Below are 23,496 nucleotides of genomic sequence, written 5' to 3'. Positions count from 1 at the left end.
AATCCCTATAAAAATACCAACAGCATGTTTCACAAAACTAGGACAAATCATCCTAAAACTGGTAAGGAACCACAAAATACCATGAATAGCCAAAGCAATCTTGAAAAAGAAGAATAAAACTGGAGGTATCACAATCCCAGATTTCAAAATATACTACCAAGCTGTAGTAATCAAATCAGTATGGTACAGACACAGAAAAAGATACACAGATTGATGGAACAGAATAGAGAGCCCAGAAATAAACTCACATTTATATGGTCAATTAATCTCATACAAAGGAGGCAAGAATATGCAATGGAAAAAGACAGTCTCTTTAACAAATGGTGTTAGGAGATTTGCCTAGGCAGCTACATGGGGAAGAATGGGACTGGACCACTTTCTTACACCATACACAAAAATAAACTCAGAATGGATTCAGGACCTAAATGTGAGATCTGAAACCATAAAAATCCTAGAAAAGAGTACAGGCAGTAATTTCGCTGTCATTGGCCATAGCAACATTTTTCTAGCCATGTCTCCTCAGGCAAGGGAAACAAAAGTAAAAATAAGCTACTAGGACCACATCAAAATAAAAAGCTTCTGCACAGTGAAATAAACAATCAACAAATCCAAAAGATAACCTACAGAATGAGAGAAGATATTTGCAAATGACATATTTGATAAAGGGTTAGTATCCAAACTGTATAAAGAACTTGTACAACTCAACACCAAAAAACAAAATAATCCAATTCAAGATTGGGCAGGGGCGCATGGGTGGCTCAGTCAGTTGAGGATCTGTCTCTTGATTTCAGCTCAGGTCATAATCTTGTGGTTCATGGGTTTAAGCCCTGCGTTGGGCTCTGTGCTAAAAGCATGGAGCCTGCTTGGGATTTCTCTCTGTCCCTCTCTCTCTGCCCCTCCTACTGCTCACATTCTCTCTCTCTCTCTCTCTCTCTCTCTCTCTCTCTCTCTCAAAATAGATAAATATTTTTTTAATTGGGCAGAAGACACAAACAGACATTTCTCCAAAGACATACAGATGTCCAACAGACATTTGAAAAGATGCTCAACATCACTTACCATCAGAGAAATGCAATTCAAAACTATCATGAGATATTACCTCACACCTGTCAGAATGGCTAAAATGAAGAACACAAGAAACAAGAGGTGTTGGCAAGGATGTGGAGAAAAAGGAACCCTGGTGCACTGCTGGTGGGAATGCAAAGTGGTACAGTTACTGTGGAAAACAGTATGGCGGTCCCTCAAAAACTTCAAAAGAGAATCACTATAGGTAGCATCCATTAATTCCACTACTGGGTATTTACCCAAAGAATACAAAAACATTAATTCAAAAAGATATATGCACCCCTATGTTTATTGCCTTATTATTCTCAATAGCCAAATTCTGGAAGCAGCCCGAGTATCCATCAGTAGGTGAATGGATAAAGAGGAAGTCACACACACACACACACACACACACCCGGACTATTAGCCATAAAAAAGAATGAGATTGCAATTTACCATAAGGATGGATCTAGAGAGTATAATGCTTGTGAAATACATCAGAGAAAGACAAATACCATATGATTTGACACATATGTGAAATTTAAGAAACAAAACAAAGAAAAAAAAGACAAACCAAAAAAAGAGACTCTTAACTATAGAGAACAGACTGGTGGTTACCAGAGGGGAGGTCGGGTGGGGATGGGTGAAATAGGTGAAGGGGATTAAGAGTTCACTTATGGTGATGAATACTGAGTAATGTCTAGAACTGTGGAATCACTATAATGTACACCCAAAACACTGTATGTTAACTATACTGGTATTAAGAAAAAAAACTGCTTTGGCACCTTTGGAGGTATTAAGAGGCCAACTCATGCTATAAATTAATAATGACAGGTGACAGACACTAATGCCACCTTTCAGCAGTTTATGTCAGTATAAACTATGTATCAGCATATTCAAGTTGTTTGTTGATAAGAGGAAATCTTTTTTATAGAACAATTCCAGTTAATAAATGCAGACAGAATGACAGAACTTGAAAATCACTAGTTGCAACACCCAATGAACTCATGTACCTATGCGGTATTATCAACGACCGTGAAAATAATTAGGCCAGTGTTTTTCAACCCTGGCTGCACATTTACATCTCCTGAGGAACTTTAAAAAAAATGCTGATGCCCCAGGGAGTCTGGATGCCATTGGCCCAGGGTGCCACCTAAGCATCAGGATTTTCTTTTTTTTTTTTTTTTTTTTTTGCATCAGGATTTTCTTAAAAGCTTCCTAGGTGAGCTTAAGACACAGTGGAGAAAGAGGATCACTGCCTGAGGTGAAAGGCTGAGGGGTAAGTTAAAATGGCCCCTAAGACCTCTGATCAACCTCTGCCCTGAGACGGGGGAAGTCCATCATCACAAGCCTCCTGCGAGGCCACAATAGGAAGCACACAGTATTGACCACCGAGTCTTCTTGCCAGACAAAAATTGAATCTGAATCTCATCAAGCCTCTCGATTCAATTAACAGGAAATGTAAAGGACAGAAAAACACTAGTATATACTCAACCAATTCAAGATTGTTGAAAAGTCTACCAGGCAAACAACACAAGTTTTTCAAGAGATAACATTCACAGATAAAGCAGGAGTGGGGGCTCTTAAAAGTTTTGAAGGCTTAAAAGATGGACCTGTAACTGCAATATGTACACTCTGGATACTGATTTGAACCAACTGTTTAAAAAAAAGGAACAGACATGTTTTGGATAATTACAGCATAATACACACAGGCTACTAATTAATGAGGTATTGTTAGTGTTGTTGGGTATGTTCACAGTACTGTGCTTAGTTAAAAAAATACTTACCTGTTGGAGATACATAATAAAATGTTTATAGTAAAATGATGTTGGGAATTAGCTTTTGAATTCTCGAGCATAAAAACAGGTTGGGTGGAGAGTACATGACATCAGAATGGCAAACAAAGCTCACTGGTGAGGCTGGGTGAGGAGGACCTGGGGGTCTAGTAGGTACACTTTTACACATTTAAAAATTTCTGCAATAAAACATTTAAAATTTTTGAACAGAGAAGTCAATAAAGGTCCACTTTTTACCTCCACCTCCAAAGAAAATTTAATTGACATCAGCTTCTCTCTCTTTCAATTTTAGGAGACTCTAATTGCACATCGCATTATTTGGTGAGGAGGAAATAAGAGGAAACTATGCATACTTACTTAATCCTACCAAACACTCTGTGAAATGGTAGTTTACTTGTTCTCATTTCATGGGTGAAGAAAGGGAGGTCCCCAAAAAGATGTCTTTCTTGCCTATGTGTTTGGTAGAGCCATGAGCCTTATAAAGGTCTGCCCAGTAGCCACAGAAGGGAATGCCAGATGATGTTAGGTTCTGAGCTTGCAAGAATCAACCAGCCAACCACGGTTCTTCCCTTACAGTGGTCATGTCAACTCAGTAATCTAGATTTTGAGATAGAGCTTTTTAGTTATGAATAAACACTATGATGCTATTCCTGAAGTTCAGAGAAGACAGGGAAGATGTGAAACAGGCTATACATGAAAGTTCTCATATTATAGGATTCCACGTACATGAAATATGCAGAATAGGTGAATCCATACAGAGAAAGCAGACTGGTGGCTGCCTGGGGTTGGGAGAAGGCAAGAATGAGGAGTGACCACTAATGGATATGAAGTTTCCTTTTGGGGTAACGGAAATGTTTTGGACTGGACAGAGGTGATTGTCCTACCACATTGTGAAAGTACTAAAAGCCACTGAATTGTAACTTTAAAATGATTAATTTCATGTCATATGAATCTTACCTCAATTTTAAAAAAAAATAAGGAAAAAAAGTATGAGAGGCTAGGGGAAGAAAGAGCTATGAAACAGAAATGATAAAGATTTAAAAGTTGTTTGGAAGATACACTCAACAGGATTTGAGTGCTTCCAGTTGGCTGGGAGGGAAGATTATTGGGAGTCTGAACAGCTGGCTGTAGCCCATGGAATGATGTAATCTGCACTGAGGATAACATGGGACCTTAGAAAGAATGGGAGGCCAGTGAATGTTCAATATCATCAGATTTCTACTTTTTTAAAATAACAAGAGTAAATCAAGGTATATCCTAAATACAGTGTAACTGGGTTACATCAAGGCATTGCTAAATACCTCATGATCTCTGAGCAGGCAAAATGGAGAAATTGGAGGATGGCTTCATGGAGTTGTTCAAAGTAGAAAAACTGGAATAAAAATCTACTCATAAGTGAATTACTTAGCACCTAACAAAAGACCTGCCACAGAGCAGATTCTCCATAAATCTGCTTAATAGATCAATCTGGAAGGAGTCTCCAAAGGATAAGCATATAGACCAATTCCAGCTCCATTTTGTAAGCATGCTCATTAATAGCCCAGAAAACCAATCAAATAAAACAGCAGATTTATCAGATTACGAATGATTTAGAGGTGGAGACAGCAGTTGAAACACTGAGTTACAGACTTGAGATTTTTAACAGTTTTTTAGAATCCCATTCTAAGGAATTAGTTCTGAATGCAGGGAAAGCTTTATTTATGCACAAAATTGTTTATTATAATATCATTAACAACACAACCTAAGTACTCCACTAGGGAGAACTGTTTAAGTAATTTCCTGTATAACCAGTGGAAAAAAATATGCAGTAATAGTGAAAATTCTCTTATAAAGACTGGATGATGGAACTAGCAACAATTTTTTTCTTTCTACTTTTATACTTTACTTTCAAGATTTTCTTCAATGAGCACAGTTTTTTGTAACAAAAATAAACATACAGAAGATCCAGAAATATATATATTTTTAAAAGCTGAGCCATGAACCAAAGGTAAATGGATTTAAATAAGAATAAACGTGCAGTTCTGGGATGAGGGGCTTAAAAAAAAAAAAGCCAAGTTTAGGGCTGGAGCAACAGGGCTTAACAATAGTTCCTGGGGGATTAAAAAAAAAAAAAAAAAAAGACCTGGATATTAACTGACCGTAAATTCGTTATGAGCCAACAGTGATATGGCTGAGGGGAAAAGAAAGCCATAATATAAACTTTGGATTTTTTAATGTAATTTGTATGCAAAACAAATGCAGTAATAATGTTCCCAATGTGCTGTGTGAGTTGGACTATATCTAGAATATTGTGTTGAGCTTTGAACTGGAGCTTTAAGAAAAGATGTTGAAACCTGGACAGCAGCCAGCAGGCTGAAGCATCACAACCACAACCCAGAGCAGTGATTCCCACACTGACTGCATCAGAATCACCTGGAGGGCTTATTAAAATGCAGATTCCTGGGTCCCCTCCCAGAGTTTCGGATTCTTGAGCTCTGGAGTAGGACTACGAATCTACATTTCTAGCTCCTTTCTAGGTGATGCCAATGCTGCTGGTCTGAGTACCACATGTGAAGACCCACCGGCATGGTGGATAAAAGCCCAGAGCAGACTGCCAAGGATGGAGGCCCAGCTCTTCTGCCTACTGGCAGTACGGCCTTGGGGGAGCCTGCATGCTTCAACTTCCTCATGTGGAAAACAGAAAAATTTCACCTGCGTCGTACAGGAATTATGGCACTAGAGTAGTTAATATTTGTAAAGCATTTAGAACTTCCAGCCTGGCATATAATGTTTGTTAATTTATTAGGAACACTAAAGACATTTCATGTGAAAAAGAAACACATTAAACATCTTCAAATATTAGAAGGGCTTTTACATGGAAGACTTATTCTGCATACTTCCTGGGGACAGACATGGAGTCAAGGTTAGAAGTGACAGAGAAGGAGTGTATGGATCTCGATCAAGAAGGGCTTTTCAGCAGACACAATAGCAGTGCAGCAGAGAGCCTAGCTGGGTTCTGATACTCATGAGGGCACTCCCTTCCCTTGTGAGAAATGTGAGAAAGGATTCCTGTAAGGGGGAAAACAGCCACTTAATAAATGTTAACTAGTTCTAGTAACACAGCCTTGGTGTAAGAAATTTTCACCTATAATCACCAATCACCCAAGAACAACAGAATCACTGAGAACTTGTCAGAAATGCAAATTCCTGGGGCCCCAACTCAAAGCTTCCTACTCAGAAGCTCTGGGAGTGGGGCCTGACAATCTGTGTTTTAACAAACCCTCCAGATGATGCTGATGCATGCACCTCAAGTGCGAGAACCAATCACCTACAGCATCACCCAAAATAATGCCTCCATGAGGTTCCAGAACACCAAAACTCAATTAAGCTCACATGAATAAGGTATCAGGTATATGCCTCTGATAAATATATGCATCCAACTCCTACTTACACCAAATATCTGCTTGTGTTTTAAAGTATATAAACCAATGGTTACCAGAGGGGAGGTGGGGGGAGATGGGTGAAATAGGTGAAGGGGATTCAGAGTACGCTTATCCTAATGAGCACTGAGCAACACACAGAATTGTTGAAACACAATACTGTACACCTGAAACTAATATAACACCGCATGTTAACTATATGGGAACTAAAATTATAAAATGTAAAAAAAATAAAATAATAATAGTAGTAATAATAATAATAATAATATGTATCACAAAGATAATGCTGGATTTGTTCAAAACCAGAAAATCCGAGGGGCACCTGGGTGGCTCAGTCGGTTAAGCGTCCCAACTCTTGGTTTCTGCTCAGGTCATGCTCTCACAGTTTGTGAGTTTGAGCCCCACATCTGGCTCTGTGCTGGCAACATGGAGCCTGCTTGGGATTCTCTCTCTGTCCCTCTGTCTCTCTGCCCCTCCCTCAAAAATAAATAAATAAAAACTTAAAAATTTTTAAACAAAGAAAAAGAAAACAGAAAATCTGAAACCCACAAAGAAAAGTAATATACTCCCCTATCACCCTCTCAGCAGGGGCTGTTCACTATGACTTGCCCTGTGGGGGGTGCAGTAAGGAGAAGGGCAGTGCTCTGACGTGGTGCATCAGGACACATAAGGTAGGAGAGGTACCTCAGAGACTGTGGCCTCTGTCACCGACCTTCCTAACAAAGGAAAACACAATGACCCAGATACACACAAGGAACCTCACTTCCCACTGCTCTCTCCTCACCAGCCAGTGCAGCCAAAGCCTCTCCTCTCCCACAGGACAGCAGCTTAGAAGAAACAGCTGAATGCAGGTGGAGAGACTTTCTCAGGCTCCAGGCCCCCTTCTAAGTACTTTAAGTACATGAGCATGTCATAAACAAATCTCTGAGGTTGATACTAATCTCCCCATTTTAGAGATGTAAAAACTGAGGGTCAGAGAGGGTAAGTAACTTCCAAAGGGCCATACAGCTAATAAGGGGCAGACACTGGCTGTGAGCCTAGGCAGTCTTTCTCCACAGTCTAGAGGCTTAACCTCTATACTGTACTTCCTGTTGAGGCCAGTGAGAAGAGATACAAGTATGAAAGCTACTACCTTGGCCAACATGTGCAATGTGAGACAGAGAAACATGGAGGCAGAGAGATGGAGTCAGAGAGAGCCAGCGAGCTCAAGATGGCAGTACATGTGAGCCAGGGATCTACAGGGAGTGGGGAGGGATGCTGAAATAGGTTTATATGCTGTGTGTCCCCAGGGGAGCAGTCGAGTAGAGCCATTCTCAAGCACATGCAAACAGTCTTGAATTTGGAACAGGGAAGGTCAGGAGACAGTTTGACAAAAGCACTTCCCTATCTTCTTTTCCATGGAACAATTTAAAATGAAAATGTGAAATGAAGCAAGAGTGAAGGTACCAAGGGAAAGTGAGCTGTGTGCAGAGCTGTTGAGATCTGCAAGGAAAAGCCACCAGAGGCCTTACCCACAGGCTACAAGGACACAGGCAGAGATGAGAAGGGAGACAGAGAGAGGGCAGTGCCTGAGTAAAGGGCCCCCCACAGGGGGTTTGGGCTCTTAGAATCTTCCTCCCCTACAGTGATAGCCAGGAGCACTTTGTTTCTCCATTGCATTAACTAAAATTTCTCCCATTTGCTCAGCACCCATGTTCCTGCTATCCTCTTCCAGAAGAGTGAGAGCCCCAAGTAAAGGAAGCCTCTAATCATCTTTGAACCTGCAGCTACTACTCCAGCACATGACACATCATGGGTTCTGAAACTGTGGAATTGAATGTGCTGAAGTGCTGCTCGCATGGAAATGCAGTGAAGTGCATTCAGGAAGGACAGAAAAAGCACATACCCCAGGGGCTACGCCCTAGTTGGGGGCCCCCAAGAGCAGACCCTGAGGCAAGGAGTGGAGTACAAGCAGTTCATCTTGCAAGTGAAAGAAACATTAAACACCAGGAAGGGACCGGGGAAGTGAGCAGAGCAAGGCAGGCTGTCAGTAAAGGTTCTTGAGCCAGTTGCCCATGTGAGCAAGCCGAGCTTACCCCATTGGGGGAACTCTGGGAGCCCATGTTGAACACATACTTGAGGGAGGAGCGGGCTGCACCACATACACAGCAACTCCCATCAGTCATTGGGTGTGCTCCTTCCCCAGACCACTGGACCCTCTCTGTATGAGTGGCACGGCAGGTTCCAATAGTAAGAGAAAGTTCTTGGGGAAAGTGCAGGTGCCTGCAGCTGGAGGTCAGACAGATGTGCAATGAAATGGTAATGGCACAGCACTGGGCCTCCCACCACCACTCCAGGGCTCAGCAGGTGTGAGGTCACCCAGGAATTTGCATCTCTAATGCACCTCTCCCCTCTCTACCAGGAAGGACAAAGGTGAATCACCAAAGACAACTATCAGTCTGGAGATAACACCAGAGTAATCCAGGCAACAAACTTCGCTAACTATCCTGTATTCACTAACTACCATTTGTTTCCCATATATTTACCTTCCCACAATCTGCTGCCCTTAGAAGTCTAAAACCTCTTTCCTTTTTCATTTCTCTGCAAATTTAGTGTTCTTTGTTAAAGATGCTACCTATGTAAGCCAGGGCTCTAAGCCACCTCTTTGAGTTATTCATTATTCTGAGTTTCTCTAATGTATGTATGAAATACACATGTTAATAAACTTCAGTTTGATTGTCTTTTGTTAATCTATCCTTTGTTACAGGGGGCCCAGTCAAGTAGTTAGAAGGGTAGAAGGAAAGACCATTTTTCCTCCCCAACAGAGACAAAGCCAAAGAGGTGAGATACACTTTTGTTTGGCCCTCTGTAGGAAAACTCTTCTCACTTGTTCAAAGCCTGTGCCTGGGAGTCACATGCCTGTGGCAATGGGGCCATGTAGCACACTTCCAGGAACCCTCTGCACCTACTATGACCAAGGTTAAGGCCACTCACAGCATCCTAAGGAGACTGCCTTCCTAGGAGTTCCATCTAGGTCTTTTTCTTGATGGGTGGCCAGGCAAACACAGGTCCCGGGAGCAAAGAGCACAAACAAGTATCTCAGAAAGGATCCAGCCTTTGGATACAGAATTCAAACTAGGTGGGGACCAGCTGAAGTGAGGAAGCTGCTCCTCCTGATCTGACACAGACCTTGCCAGCAGAAGCCCTGCTCCTGCCACTAGGGCAGCCAAAGGCAGTGCTGCATCCCTTCCTGCTAGGCCTCAGAATCGCTATGTAGTGACCTTGAGATCTTCTTACTCTGTTCTGAAAAGGCAAATCTTGCAGAAGACACCCCCCAACATAATTTGTATCACCTTACTTACACTCATTCCACATCTATGATAACCGAAAAAATAACAGGCTTCCTGTCCTTTGCTGCTAGTTTACAGTTAAAGCATATGCTTGCAGGAAACAGAATCCTGAAGAAAAATTGGTGCTTATTTCATGATGTTAAATTTCCAGTTGAAACCTACATTGTCAGTTTCACAACACTAAACCACTCATGACCCCTTAAGAGATGAGAAGGGAAAGGCAGGGAGACTGAGATAACAAATTTACCTTTCACAGGGGCAGAAGCACCCTCGTTTATCTTTTACAGTGATCACCCCTAGTGAAGAACACGACAAAGTCACATCCCCACACTTCCATTTGGAAACCAGGGTCAATTCCACACAAGTCAAGGTGTTAGGCCTCAACCCACTGCAGGTATCTAGGCCCTCCCCATTCAGGAGGCCAGGTACTAGGGAATGCTTAGGTCAACACCCAATATAGGAGGTGCTGTCATTTGCTGCGGTCCAGAGCTTCATGGTGAGAGAAAGAAAAGCCTCTCCCACTTGCAAATCAGAACATTCTTCCAGCTTTCCCAATGGGTTGCCAAGTGACTCAGCATTGGCCCAGTGTGGGCACTATTATTGATGAGAAATCTTCCGCCTGGGTGATATACTGCATACAACACATGCCCAAAGAACAGTGCCAAGTCATACCAGGAAGAGCAGGCAAATTATTCACCTCCACTTTGAACGCAGGCGAATCCCGTCTTAATGCAGAGGCTATTCAATATCAGAAAGACAAAGCCCTAAAATCTTCAGAGATTTCCAACTAAGATTCAAGGAATTAGTAGGCAGAACCTCTCCTTTCTTGTTGACTATTAAAAGGCAATCAAATTGAGGACAGCAGAGGAAAAGGGCAAGGAAAAAAATAATTTTTCAAAAACAACCCCAGAGCAGAAAGCTGCATAAATGCCTTCAGCTTCCTAAAATGTTGTCTTTGTGAGTCTATGAGCTCCGCCCAGAGGTCATTTCCAGAACTGCATGTTCATTTAATTTAGCAAAAGAAAATCTGCATCTTTTGGGGTCCAGGGCCTGACATGTTTTGGAGAACTGCTGAAAATTCTTGGAAAACATTCCCTCTTTCTTGCCTTTTATTAAAGAAACATCCCTGAACTCTGAAATGACATACTCAGGGAGCCTGGTGAGATCCAGGAGGAAAATTCCCTTTGATATTTCTACCTGTCAAGGAACTAGTTGAGTTCCTGGCAGGTTGAACTCAGCTCAAAGAAAGCAGAGTGTTCAAAGAGTACTTTTAGAAGAAAAAGTGACAGCTCTCATCGAAATAAAATAGAAGACTGGAGAGCAACTCAGGGGCAAACAAGAACATGCTAATACTAGAAGAATTGAAAATAATGTGCCTTCAAGAAGGACCCATGGGCCATTTGCCTAGAAGACCCAACTATAAGGTGCCTACTGCTTTATGCAACTCAGAAGATCTCCCCCTGAGGCAACCAGTCATACTTCCTAAAGAAGTCACTGCGGTCCCCAGAACATTCCTCTGGTATCTATCCTTTCATAACACACACTCATCCCTCATAACTCCACCCTGCCCTCCATACAGGTGACCCTGGATCCATGAGAGGTCACGCTAGGATCAAGAGTCCCCAGTGCTCTGAGTTCTCAACTGCCCAGTGCAAGACAAATTGTGTTCAAGATATCACAAGCTAGCCCAGAAAATGAAGCCTTCAAAAAACAACAATATGTTGGTGCCAGAAGTTTCATCTACCATCTGGAAAACCTCTCATCAACAGCCCTCATGCTCCTGCCTTCATCAGCTTGTGCCTTACATGACTTAAGACAGCTTTGACAGATTCTCAAAGGGAAAAAATCCAACCTACCCTTTGTCTTCTTCCAACACCTGCCACCCTCGGCCACCCAAGTTGTTTCTTCACTGTAAACACTGAACAGCCTTTTCACGTCTATTGACAAAAATATCTATGGCAATGTTTATCCATTTCAGGAGTAGTAAACCTCTAGAAAACACCCTTGCTAAATCTCTGCACATTCTCATTTCAATAAGGCTAAGCATTCCCCGAACGCTACCCTCTTTAGGTTTGTTTGTTTGTTTAATAGGCTTTATTTTTTTAGAGCAGGCTTAGGTTCACAGTACAACTGAAAAGAAAACACAGAGATTTCCCAAGAAACCCAACACTGACACATGCATAGCCTCTCCCATTAACAATATTCCCCCAAAAGACTGGGACTTCTGTTACAATCAATGAACCTGCACTGATACATCATTACCATCCAGAATCCATAGGCTCTGTTAGGATTCACTCCTGGTGTTGCCCTTCCTATGGGTCTGGACAAATGTATGACAACATGTATCCACCATTATAGTATCATATGGAGTAGTTTCACTGCCCTGTCTTCTCCCTCTGTTTTGTGACCATAGGGCAAAAATATCTGTTCTCGCATGACTCAGAATGTCTCTCAGCCATGTTACCCAGGCCTGCCTAGCACTAAAAATCACCAGGGAGACTGGCTAAAATCACATATGTTCAAACTGCACCCTCAATCCACTAAATCAAACCTTGCAGGGGAGGGGCCCAGAAAGCTAGAGAGCATTTAGGCATCCCAGGGGATTACTGTCATTAGCAAAGTTTCAAAATACATCTCTAAAAAAGAAGTGCTCCTAGTTCAGAGTCTCTCAGACACAGAGAAGCATCCATTAAGAATGTATCAAGTATTCCCTAACCACCTGAGCTCCAGCTCCATCCCAACACCTAGAATTGAAGATGAGTCTGATTATTTGTTTTTTCAGCAGCATGGCTGCTAATACATCTAGCACTTATTCCTTTCTCTTGTTGCACAAGGCCCACTGAGTGTCCACTTCTATTAAACATTTTTGTATTCCGACACAATGCTCTACCAGCGGTCTGCGGTTTATAAGCATGCTATTTGGATCATCAGAGCAAAGTGATGGGTTAGGAAGTAGACCTGCTTGGTTACAGGGAAAGATTTTCCAGAGGACATTTGCACACACTGTGCACAGAGCAGAAGGACACACAGCCAGTATGGGTTTTTCTCCTTTGTGCCTTGAGGGCTCTTCTGCCAGCTGCTCCCCATGGCTCCCCATTGCTCTGCACTCTGCCACAGCCAATGATGGTTTGTGGCAAAATTCGCTAGGCAGCAGGCCATGTGGCTCTTAGAAATAACAATTAAGAGAGAAGGCAAGGCTGCATTACAAGGTGTTTGAAATGCAGTTTGAGAAAAGAAAAAGGCAGATCTTATTTTCTCTTACCCCCTAGTGATGAAATCTATGTATTCATCCCAAAACAGACACCTAACTCTGGGGTCATTCAGAGTCAAGAGGTCAGTCAATATAAAAAATCAAGTACAGAAGAGGCGCCTAGGTGGCTCAGTCAGATAAGCATCTAAGTTCAGCCCAGGTCATGATCCTGCGCTCTGAGTTCGAGCCTCCTGTCGGGTTCTATGCTGACAGCTCAGAGACTGGACCCTGCTTCGGATTCTATCTCCCTCTCTTTCTAACCTTCCCCCATTCACACCCACTTTCTCTCTCTCTCTCAAAAAAAATGAATATTTCACTGAGGAGGGCACTTGTTGGGATGAGCATTGGGTGTTGTATGTAAGTGATGAACCATGGGAATCTACCCCAAAACCAAGAGCACATTGTATACACTGTATGTTAGCCAATTTGACAATAAATTATATTTAGAAAATAATTTAAAAAATAAAATTACAGTGTAAGCAAAAATAAAAATAAAATAATGGATAAATGAACATTAAAAAAATTTTTTTAATCAAGTACACAATACAGAGCATAAAAATCCATTAAATCAAAAGTCATATTTTTTTATCAAAAGAATCCTTACCTTTTCTTTGGCTTTCCTTTTTGTCCCTGCATCCATCCACTCATTTTCTTTCTCCAGCATGTCAATAAAGGCCCAGCGAACACCCTCAATCAATTCCTCCATCTATAAGGAAATAACCAAAGAGGTCAAAACTAAGAAGTTACAAACAAGGTTTTCTTTTAATGTTTATTCATTTTTGAGAGAGAGACAGAACATGAGCAGGGGAGGGGCAGAGAGAGAGGGAGACACAGAATGCAGAGCAGGCTTCAGGCTCTGAGCTGTCAGCACACAGCCTGACGTGGGACTGGAACCCTTGAACAGTGAGATCATGACCTAAGCCGAAGTTGGAGGCTTCACCAACTGAGCCACCTAGGTGCCCCCAAACAAGGTTTTCTGAGCCATGAGAAATAGTTCAGGGCCAAACATGCTGGGAAAGAGGTTCCTTTCAGCTTGACTCCAAATTCTGGCAACATTTCTTTCTCCAGGAAAATGCCTTCCCCCCCCCCCAACTAGAAGATAAAGAATCATTCCTTTGCAGAGGACAATTTGATGATCCAGTTGTAAAATGATTATATGGGGAAAGGAATTCACCAAAGGTCACTAATAACTGACCTTCCTATACCTAAAATTAAGCTATCCTTATCAAGGTGGCAACTAATTTCAATAGTTAATAAGGATTTGAGAAAGACAAGCAAAGGCATGGACTGTATATTTCAGGTGGGTATTGCAGAAAAAAAGTGAGCAAACAGTTGAAAGAGATACTGTAAACATGGAAATGGGAATGAAGAGCCAGCACCCCAAGGGACACTTCTCCAGTATAAATCAGACTTATGTCAGGACCCTAGTTCTTCCCAAATTTAGTGCCAGTGGTCAAACCAAATGCTTGGCTGTTCTCTATAATCCTCCTAGTCTCTTCTCTATTCCCGTGCAGCTTAGAAAAGTCTTAGGTTATTTCAAATATAAAATGGTAGGTCTAAAAGGGGCTGCTACAGAAAAGCAGTCTTCTGAAAAACCTATTCTAAAATGTTTCAACAGTGGGACCACATACCCACACTGATGGTGTGTTTGCCCTGGCTTTTCTTCCTATGTTCATGGGTCAGCAGGGAGAACTAGGAAAAGGGAAATTCTCACACTTGCCTTCAGAGGCCTGCACAGAGTGGTCTGGGGAGGCCTTGCCTGTTTATGGATACAAACCCCGCAAAATTCCATTCTCTTGCAGAGATGCTTTGATTTTCTTGATAGGATATTCAAGAAAGGATCAATACTAGGTTTGGCACCAGAATTAAAATTTTTATTTGAGATTATGGATTGTATGGATTGTATACAATTGTATACAATTGTATACAATTATGGATTGTAAATCCATTTTTAGCATTAATGTTAGAAGGAAAGTTTAGATATTTCCTTGGTTCTATAATGAATTGTTGGCACAAAGCTCAAAATAATTTTTTTCTGTTTAATAAGTTTTCAGCTATGTTTTCAGTTCAATAACAGTTGTAGGGAACCAGAACTGTAAATCAGTAGGCTGGGTTCCATCGTATGTAAATAAGAACAAACAGCAGATGGAAGGGGGTGGGGGGGAATTTCACAGCTATTTCTTACCAACTTAGTAAAAACATTAAGGGAAATCTCAACTTGGGATTGGGGCATGACTAAAAACACAAAATAACAGGAGAGCTGAGGCCCTTTAAAATCATAAAATCAATGGTTCTCAACCTTGTCTACACACTGAGATCTCTGGGGGGAGCTTTAAACAATCCTGAGGGTGAGAAGTCAGGATGCTAATGTCACTGTTCCAGTGTGCAGCCTAGGTTGAGAGTTCCAAAAGCCCCCCAGATGATGGTAATTTACAGCCAGCATGGAGACCCACTGGTCTAGGGGAAGCCACTCATTTTATGGATAAAGAAAATAAGAGTCAAGAGAGTCCATGATCTGATCCAGCTCTTATAGCTAAGGAGGTTCAGAGCCAAGACACAACCACAGAGCTAAATGACAGCTGTGAGCTCAGAACTTCTAGGACCAACAGAGGTGTGCCTCATAAATGAGAGGAAAATGCCAGGGAAGTAAAAGTTAACCAACAGAGAGATGCAGAAGTCACTATTTTAAACAGAAAGTCCACACAAGGAGGATGTTAAAATGACAAGGAAATCTCCAGCGACTGGATTTTTCGCCTGTGCAGTCACCAGCACCCGTAAGTCTTTATGACCCCATCACATAACAATGCACATCAACCTTCCCATCATCTTCACATAAAAGAAGAAATAATATCTTCCCAAATTAACTAAGGAGGGGGAAATCAGAGTGGGGACAAGTGTGTAAATTGAGAGACACTCAGTGACCAAATTAATGGAACTAGGTGATTAACTTTATGTGGGGAGGTGAGCAAGGGGGCAGAGTCAGATTACTTCCCAGGCTTCAGGCAAGGGCAACTAGGTGAATGTTGCTGCCATTTTATAAGTCTGGGGATGCTGGAAAAGAAAGAGGGCTGGAGACAAAAGCCACACTTCAGAAGGATAAAAGGTGCATGGGAAGTAGAGACAGCAAGTCTGAACAACTCAATCAAGGAGTTTGTCTACTATCAGGGAGCAAGAATTCCTGACCCCTTCAAGCGTCCTTCTAGCTGGACTAAGAATCAAACTGACATCAGACAGCTTAAAAGGAGAAAATCAAATTTAATAGTGTATGTACAGGGAATCCCCAAAGATGTGGAAATTCCAAAGACAGGCAAGATGAGGTACATACATGTCATCCTGAACTAAAGAGAAAGGGGGAAGGGGTCCGGGACTTCCAAGGAAAGAAATACACTTCATGGGCAATAAGAGCAGAGGTTTGATAATTAGATGTTTGCCCTACAATATACATGGGTCATTCATATAAAAATTATCTCTGCTAATAACCCTTATTCAGGGAAAGACTCCCAATTAAGATTCTTCTGTGTGGTTAAGGGAGAGACAAAAATTTCTCTGGAGCCTATAGGGTCTCAAATGCCTTCAGCTCAAAATAATTTTCATACCAAAGTAACCCACCTTGGGGCAGTCTGCCCTTGGCCTCTACACTGAGACAGACAGAAAGCAAAGATAAGGCAGAGGTGGATGTGGGGTTAAGAGAGGAGTCTGAAGGTCTGGGGCTTGGGTTGTATGCATATGTTTGTTGCTACTGCTACTGCTTCTGTTGCAGTTGCTGGCCATGTGAGAGATTTAACTGTGTTTAAATGTCAATGGAAATGCAACAATAAGAACACAACCAAACTGATTTTAAAATGAGATGAAGACATTAACAGACACCTCCCTAAAGAAGATATACACATATGACACCTGGGTGGCTCCATCGGTTGGGTGTCCAGCTCTTGATTTTGGCTCAGGTTTATGGGATCAAGCCCTGCATCAGGCTCCAGCCTGACAACATGGATCCTGCTTGGGATTCTCTCTCTCCCTCTACCCTTTCCCTCATTCTCAGACTCTCTCTCTCTCCCCTCCCCTTAAAATAATTAAACATTAAAAAAGGAAGATAGAGCTCCCTGGGTGGCTCAGTCAGTTGGGCACCGGACTTCAGCTCAGGTCATGATCTCCCGGTTCATGAGTTCAAGCCCCACATCGGGCTCTGTGCTGACAGCGCAGGGCCTGGAGCCTGCTTTGGATTCTGTGTCTCCTTCTCTCTGTCCCTCCCTCAAAAATAAACATTAATGGGGTCGAAAATAGACTAGAATCACTTTCCATGGAGATAAAGGAAGTAAAAGCTACTGAGAATGAAATAAAAAATGCTATAACTGAGCTTCAATCTCGAATGTATACCAAAGCGGCAATGATGGATGAGGCAGAGCAGAGAATGAGTGCTACTGGGGACAAATTTATGGAAAATAATGAAGCAAAAAAAAAAAATGGAGACTAAGGCAAAAGAGCATGATTTAAGAATTAGAGAAATCAGTGGCTCATTAAAAAGGAACAACATCAGAATCATAGGGGTTCCAGAAGATGAAGAGAGAGAAAAAGGGGTAGAAGGGTTATGTGAGCAAATCATAGTGGAAAACTTTCCTAACCTGGAGAAAGACAAAGACATCAAAATCCAAGAAGCACAGAGGACTCCCATTAGATTCAACAAAAATACACCATCAACAAGGCATATCATAGTCAAATTCACAAAATACTCAGGCAAGGAAAGAATGGTGAAAACAGCATGGGAAAAAAAAGTCCTCAACCAACAAGTAAAGACAGATCAGGTTTGCAGCAGACCTATCCACAGAAACTTGGCAAGCCAGAAAGGAGTGGCAGGATGTATTCAATGTACTGAATTGGAAAAATATGCAGCCAAGAAGTCTTTATCCAACAAGGCTGTCATTCAAAATACAAGGAGAAATTTAAAGTTTCCCAAACAAAAATTAAAGGACTTTGTGACCACTACACCAGCCCTGCAAGAAATTTCAAGGGGGACTCTCTGAGACTAGAAAGGATGAAGAAAAAAAAAAAGACCAAAAGCAATGAAAACTAGAAAGGACATGGGAACACCACCAGAAACTCCAACTCTACAAGCAACATAATGGCAATAAATTCCTATCTTTCAGTACTCACTCTAAACGTCAATGGACTAAATGCTCCAATCAAAAGACATAGGGTAACAGAATAGATAAGAAAACAAGATCCATCTATATGCTGTTTACAAGACACCCACTTTAGACCTAAAGACACATTCAGATTGAAAGTAAAGGGATGGAGAACCATGTGCCATTCTAATGGTCAACAAAAGAAAGCCAGAGAAGCCATACTTATATCAGACAATCTAGATTTTAAAATAAAGACTGTAACAAGAGATGAAGAAGGGCATTATGTCATAATTAAGGAGTCTATCCACCAAGAAGACCTAACAATTGTAAACATTTATGCTCCAAATGCACCCAAATATACAAATCAATTAATCACAAACATAAAGAAACTCATTGATAATAATGCCATAATAGGAGGGGACTTCAACACCCCACTTACAACAATGGACAGATCATCTAAACAGAGAATCAACAAGGAAACAAGGGCTTTGAATGACACAATGGACTGGATAGACTCAACAGATATATTCAGAATATTTCACCCTAAAGCAGTGGAATATACATTCTTCTCCAGTACACATGAAACATGGAACATTCTCCAGAATAGATCACATACTGGGACACAAATCAGCCCTAAACAAGTACAAAAAGACCAAGATCAGACCAAATGCTATGAAACTTAAAATCAACCACAAGAAAAAATTTGGAAAGGTAACAAATACTGGGAGACTAAAGAACATCCTAAAAAGAATGAATGGGCTTACCAAGAAGTTAAAGAGGAAATTGAAAAGTACATGGAAGCCAATGGAAATGGTAACACCACAGCCCAAAACCTCTGGGATGCAGCAATGGCAGTCATAAGAGGAAAGGAAATAGCAATCCAGGCCTTCCTAAAGAAGGAAGAAAGATCTCAGATACACAACCTAACCTTACACCTTAAAGAGCTGGAAAAAGAACAGCAACTAAAACCCAAACCCAGCTGAAGACAGGAAATAGTAAAGATTAGAGCAGAAATCAATGCTATCGAAACCAAACCAAACCAAAACAAAACAGTAGAACAAATCAATGAAACCAGAAGCTGGTTCTCTGAAAGAGTTAACAAAATTGATAAACCACTAGCCAGTTTTGTCAAAAAGAAAAAGGAGAGGACCCAAATAAATAAAATCAAGAATCAAAGAGGACAAGGGCGCCTGGGTGGCTCAGTCGGTTGAGTGCCCGACTTCGGCTCAGGTCATGATCTCACTGTTCGTGAGTTCGAGCCCTGCATCAGGCTATGTGCTGATGCCTTGGAGCCTGGAGCCTGCTTCAGATTCTATGTCTCCCTCCCTCTCTGCCCCTCTGCTGCTCACACTCTGACTCTCTCTCTCTCTCTCTCAAAAATAAACAAACATAAAAAAAAGTTAAAAAAAAAAAGAATTAAAGAGGAGAGATCACAACCAACACAGCAGAAATAAAAACAATAAGAGAATATTATGAGCAATTATATGCCAATAAAATGGGCAATCTGGAAGAAATGGACAAGTTCCTAGAAATATATACCCTACCAAAACTGAAACACGAAGAAATAGAAAATTTGAACAGACCCATAACCAGTATGGAAATCGAATTAGTAATCAAAAACCTGCCAAAAAACAAGAGTCCAGGACCAGATGGCTTTCCAGGGGAATTCTACCAAACATTTAAGGAAGAGTTGACACCTATTCTCTTGAAGCTGTTCCAAAAATTAGAAAAGGAAGGAAAACTTCCAAACTCTTTCTATGAAGCCAGCATTACCTTGATTCCAAATCCAGACAAAGACCCCACTAAAAAGGAAAACTATAGACCAATTATCCTGATGAACATGGATGCAAAACTCCTCAACAAGATATTTGCCAACCAGATCCAACAATACATTAAAAAAATTATTGACCATGACCAAGTGGGATTTACACCTGGGATGCAGGGCTGGTTCAATATCCACAAAACAATCAATGTGATTCATCATATCAATAAAACAAAGGACAAGAACCACATGATCCTCTCAATAGATGCAGAGAAAGCATTTGACAAAATAAAGCATCCTTTCTTGATAAAAACCCTCAAGAAAGTAGGAATAGAAGGATAATACCTCGAGATCATAAAAGCCATATATGAAAGACTCAATGCTAATACCATCTTCAAGGGGGAAAAACTAAGAGCTTTCCCCCCAATGTCAGGAACAAGACAGGTATGTCCACTCTCACCACTGTTATTCAACATAGTATTGGAAGTCTTAGCCTCAGCAATCAGACAGCAAAAAGAAATAAAAGGCATACAAATTGGCCAGGAGGAGGTCAAACTTTCACTCTTCACAGATGACATGATACTGTATATGGAAAATGCAAAAGATTCTACCAAAAAACTGCTAGAAGTGATCCATGAATTCAGCAAAGTTGCAGGATATAAAATCAATGCAGAGAAATCAGTTGCATTCCTATACACCAACAGTGAAGCAACAGAGAGAAATCAAGGAATTGATTCCATTTAAAGTAGCACCAAAAATCATAAAATACCTAGGAATAAATTTAACCAAAGAGGTGAAAAATCTATACACTGAAAATTATAGAAAGCTTATGAAAGAAACTGAAGAAAACACACACTAAAAAATGGAAAAAGATTCCATGCTCCTGGATAGGAAGAACAAATATTAAAATCTCGATACTACCCAAAGCAATCTACATATTCAATGCAATCCCTATCAAAATAACACCAGCATTCTTCACAGAGCTAGAACAAACAATCCTAAAATTTGTATGGAACCAGAGAAGACCCAAATAGCCAAAGCAATCTTAAAAAGAAAACCAAAGCAGGAGGCATCACAATTCCGGACTTCAAGCTGTATTCCAAAGCTGTAATCATCAAGACAGGATGGTACTGGCACAAAAAAAAAAACACTCAGATCAATGGAACAGAATACAGAACCCAGAAATGGGCCCACAAACATATGGCCAACTAATCTTTGACAAAGCAGGAAAGAACATCCATTGGAATAAAGACAGTCTCTTCAACAAATGGTGCTGGGAAAACTGGACAGCTACATGCAGAAGAATAAACCTGGAACACTTTCTTACACCATACACAAAAATAAACTCAAAATGGATGAAAGACCTAAATGTAAGACAGGAAGCCATCAAAATCCTCAAGGAGACAGCATGCAAAAAACTCTGTGATCTTGGCCACAGCAACTTCTTACTCAATACGCCTCCAGAGGCAAGGGAAACCAAAGCAAAAATGAACTATTGGGACCTTATAAAAATAAAAAGCTCCTGCACAGCCAAGGAAACAATCAGCAAAACTAAAAGGCTACCAACAGAATGGGAGAAGATATTTGCAAATGACATCGATAAAGGGTTAGTATCCAAAGTCTATAAAGAACTTAGTAAACTCAACACCCAAAAAAACAAATAATCCAGTGAAGAAATGGGCAAACATCATGAATAGACACTTCTCCAAAGGAGACATCCAGATGGCCAACTGACACATGAATAAATGCTCAACATCACTCATCATCAGGGAAATACATATCAAAACCACACTGAGATACCACCTTACACCTGTCAGACAGGATAACATGAACAACTTAGGCAACAACAGATGTTGGTGAGGATGCAGTGAAAGAGGATCTCTTTTGCATTGTTAGTGCCAATGCACACTGGTGCAGCCACTCTGGAAAACAGAGTGGAGGTTCCTCAAAAAATTAAAAATAGAACTACCCTACCACCCAGCAATTGCACTACTAAGTATTTATCCAATAGATACAGGTATACTGTTTTGAAGGGACACATGCATCCCAATGTTCATAGCAGCACTATTAACAATAGCCAAAGTATGGAAAGAGCCCAAATGTCCACCGATGGATGAATGGATTAAGAAGACGTGGTATACGTATACAATGGAGTGTTACTCGGCAATCAAAAAAAAATGAAATCTTGCCACTTGCAACTACGTGGATGGAACTAGAGGGTATTATGCTAAGTGAAATTGGTCAGAGAAAGACAAATATCATAGGACTTCACTTTGTACGAGGACTTTAAGATACAAAACAGATGAACATAAGAGAAGGAAAGCAAAAAATAATATAAAAACAGGGAAGGGGACAAAACATAAGAGACTTAAATTTGGAGAACAAACAGAGAGTTATGGGATGGGGGATGGGCTAAGTAGGTAAGGGGCATTATTCCTAAACACCCACCCACACACTTCCAAAATTCAAACAGGAGGAAATAGAAAGCTTGAACAAACCCATAACCAGCGAAGAAATTGAATCAGTTATCAAAAATCTCCCAACAAATAAGAGTCCAGGACCAGATGGCTTCCCTGGGGAATTCTACCAGACATTTAAAGCAGAGATAATACCCATCCTTCTCAAGCTATTACAAAAAATAGAAAGGGAAGGAAAACTTCCAGACTCATTCTATGAAGCCAGTATTACTTTGATTCCTAAACCAGACAGAGACCCAGCAAAAAAAGAGAACTACAGGCCAATACCCCTGATGAATATGGATGCAAAAATTCTCAATAAGATACTAGCAAATTGAATTCAACAGCATATAAAAAGAAATATTCACCATGATCAAGTGGGATTCATTCCTGGGATACAGGGCTGGTTCAACATTCCCAAATCAATCAATGTGATACATCACATTAATAAAAGAAAAGAGAAGAACCATATGATCCTGTCAATCGATGCAGAAAAGGCCTTTGACGAAATTCAGCATCCTTTCTTAATAAAAAACCCTCGAGAAAGTCGGGGTAGAAGGAACATACTTAAAGATCATAAAAGCCATTTATGAGAAGCCCACAGCTAACATCATCCTCAACGGGGAAAAACTGAGAGCTTTTTCCCTGAGATCAGGAACACGACAGGGATGCCCACTCTCACCGCTGTTGTTTAACATAGTGTTGGAAGTTCTAGCATCTCCAATCAGACAACAAAAGAGAATCAAAGGCATCAAAATTGGCAAAGATGAAGTCAAGCTTTCACTTTTTGCAGATGACATGATATTATACATGGAAAATCCGAAAGACTCCACCAAAAGTCTGCTAGAACTGATACATGAATTCAGCAAAGTTGCAGGATACAAAATCAATGTACAGAAATCAGTTGCATTCTTATACACTAATAATGAAGCAACAGAAAGACAAATAAAGAAACGGATCCCATTCACAATTGCACCAAGAAGCATAAAATACCTAGGAATAAACCTAACCAAGATGTAATAGATCTGTATGCTGAAAACAATAGAAAGCTTATGAAGGAAATTGAAGAAGATATAAAGAAATGGAAAAACATTCTGTGCTCATGGGTTGGAAGAATAAATATTGCTAAAATGTCAAAACTACCCAAAGCTATCTACACATTCAATGCAATCCCAATCAAAATTGCACCAGCATTCTTCTCGAAACTAGAACAAGCCATCCTAAAATTCATATGGAACCTCAAAAGGCCCTGAATAGCCCAGTAATTTTGAAGAAGAAGACCAAAGCAGGAGGCATCACAATCCCAGACTTTAGCCTCTA

The 23,496-nt window shown here is 40.8% G+C and overlaps 1 protein-coding gene across 3 annotated transcripts in view; it reads right to left on the bottom strand.

Annotated features, from left to right (window-relative positions):
• Nucleotides 1–23,496, bottom strand: part of PHEX (phosphate regulating endopeptidase X-linked) — a 237,425-nt gene that overhangs the window by 105,058 nt on the left and 108,871 nt on the right. For all 3 annotated transcript variants that reach the window (XM_058714607.1, XM_058714609.1, XM_058714608.1), the window contains one exon: nucleotides 13,443–13,544. In XM_058714607.1, coding sequence (XP_058570590.1) covers nucleotides 13,443–13,544 — 102 coding nt within the window. The remainder of the gene's footprint in view (nucleotides 1–13,442; nucleotides 13,545–23,496) is intronic.

The sequence above is a fragment of the Neofelis nebulosa genome, chromosome X (assembly GCF_028018385.1).
Source record: "Neofelis nebulosa isolate mNeoNeb1 chromosome X, mNeoNeb1.pri, whole genome shotgun sequence".
In the NCBI taxonomy this organism is placed as follows: domain Eukaryota; kingdom Metazoa; phylum Chordata; class Mammalia; order Carnivora; family Felidae; genus Neofelis; species Neofelis nebulosa.
The sequence above is the reverse complement of the archived record's forward strand: the minus strand, read 5'-3'. Positions and strand labels throughout refer to the sequence as shown.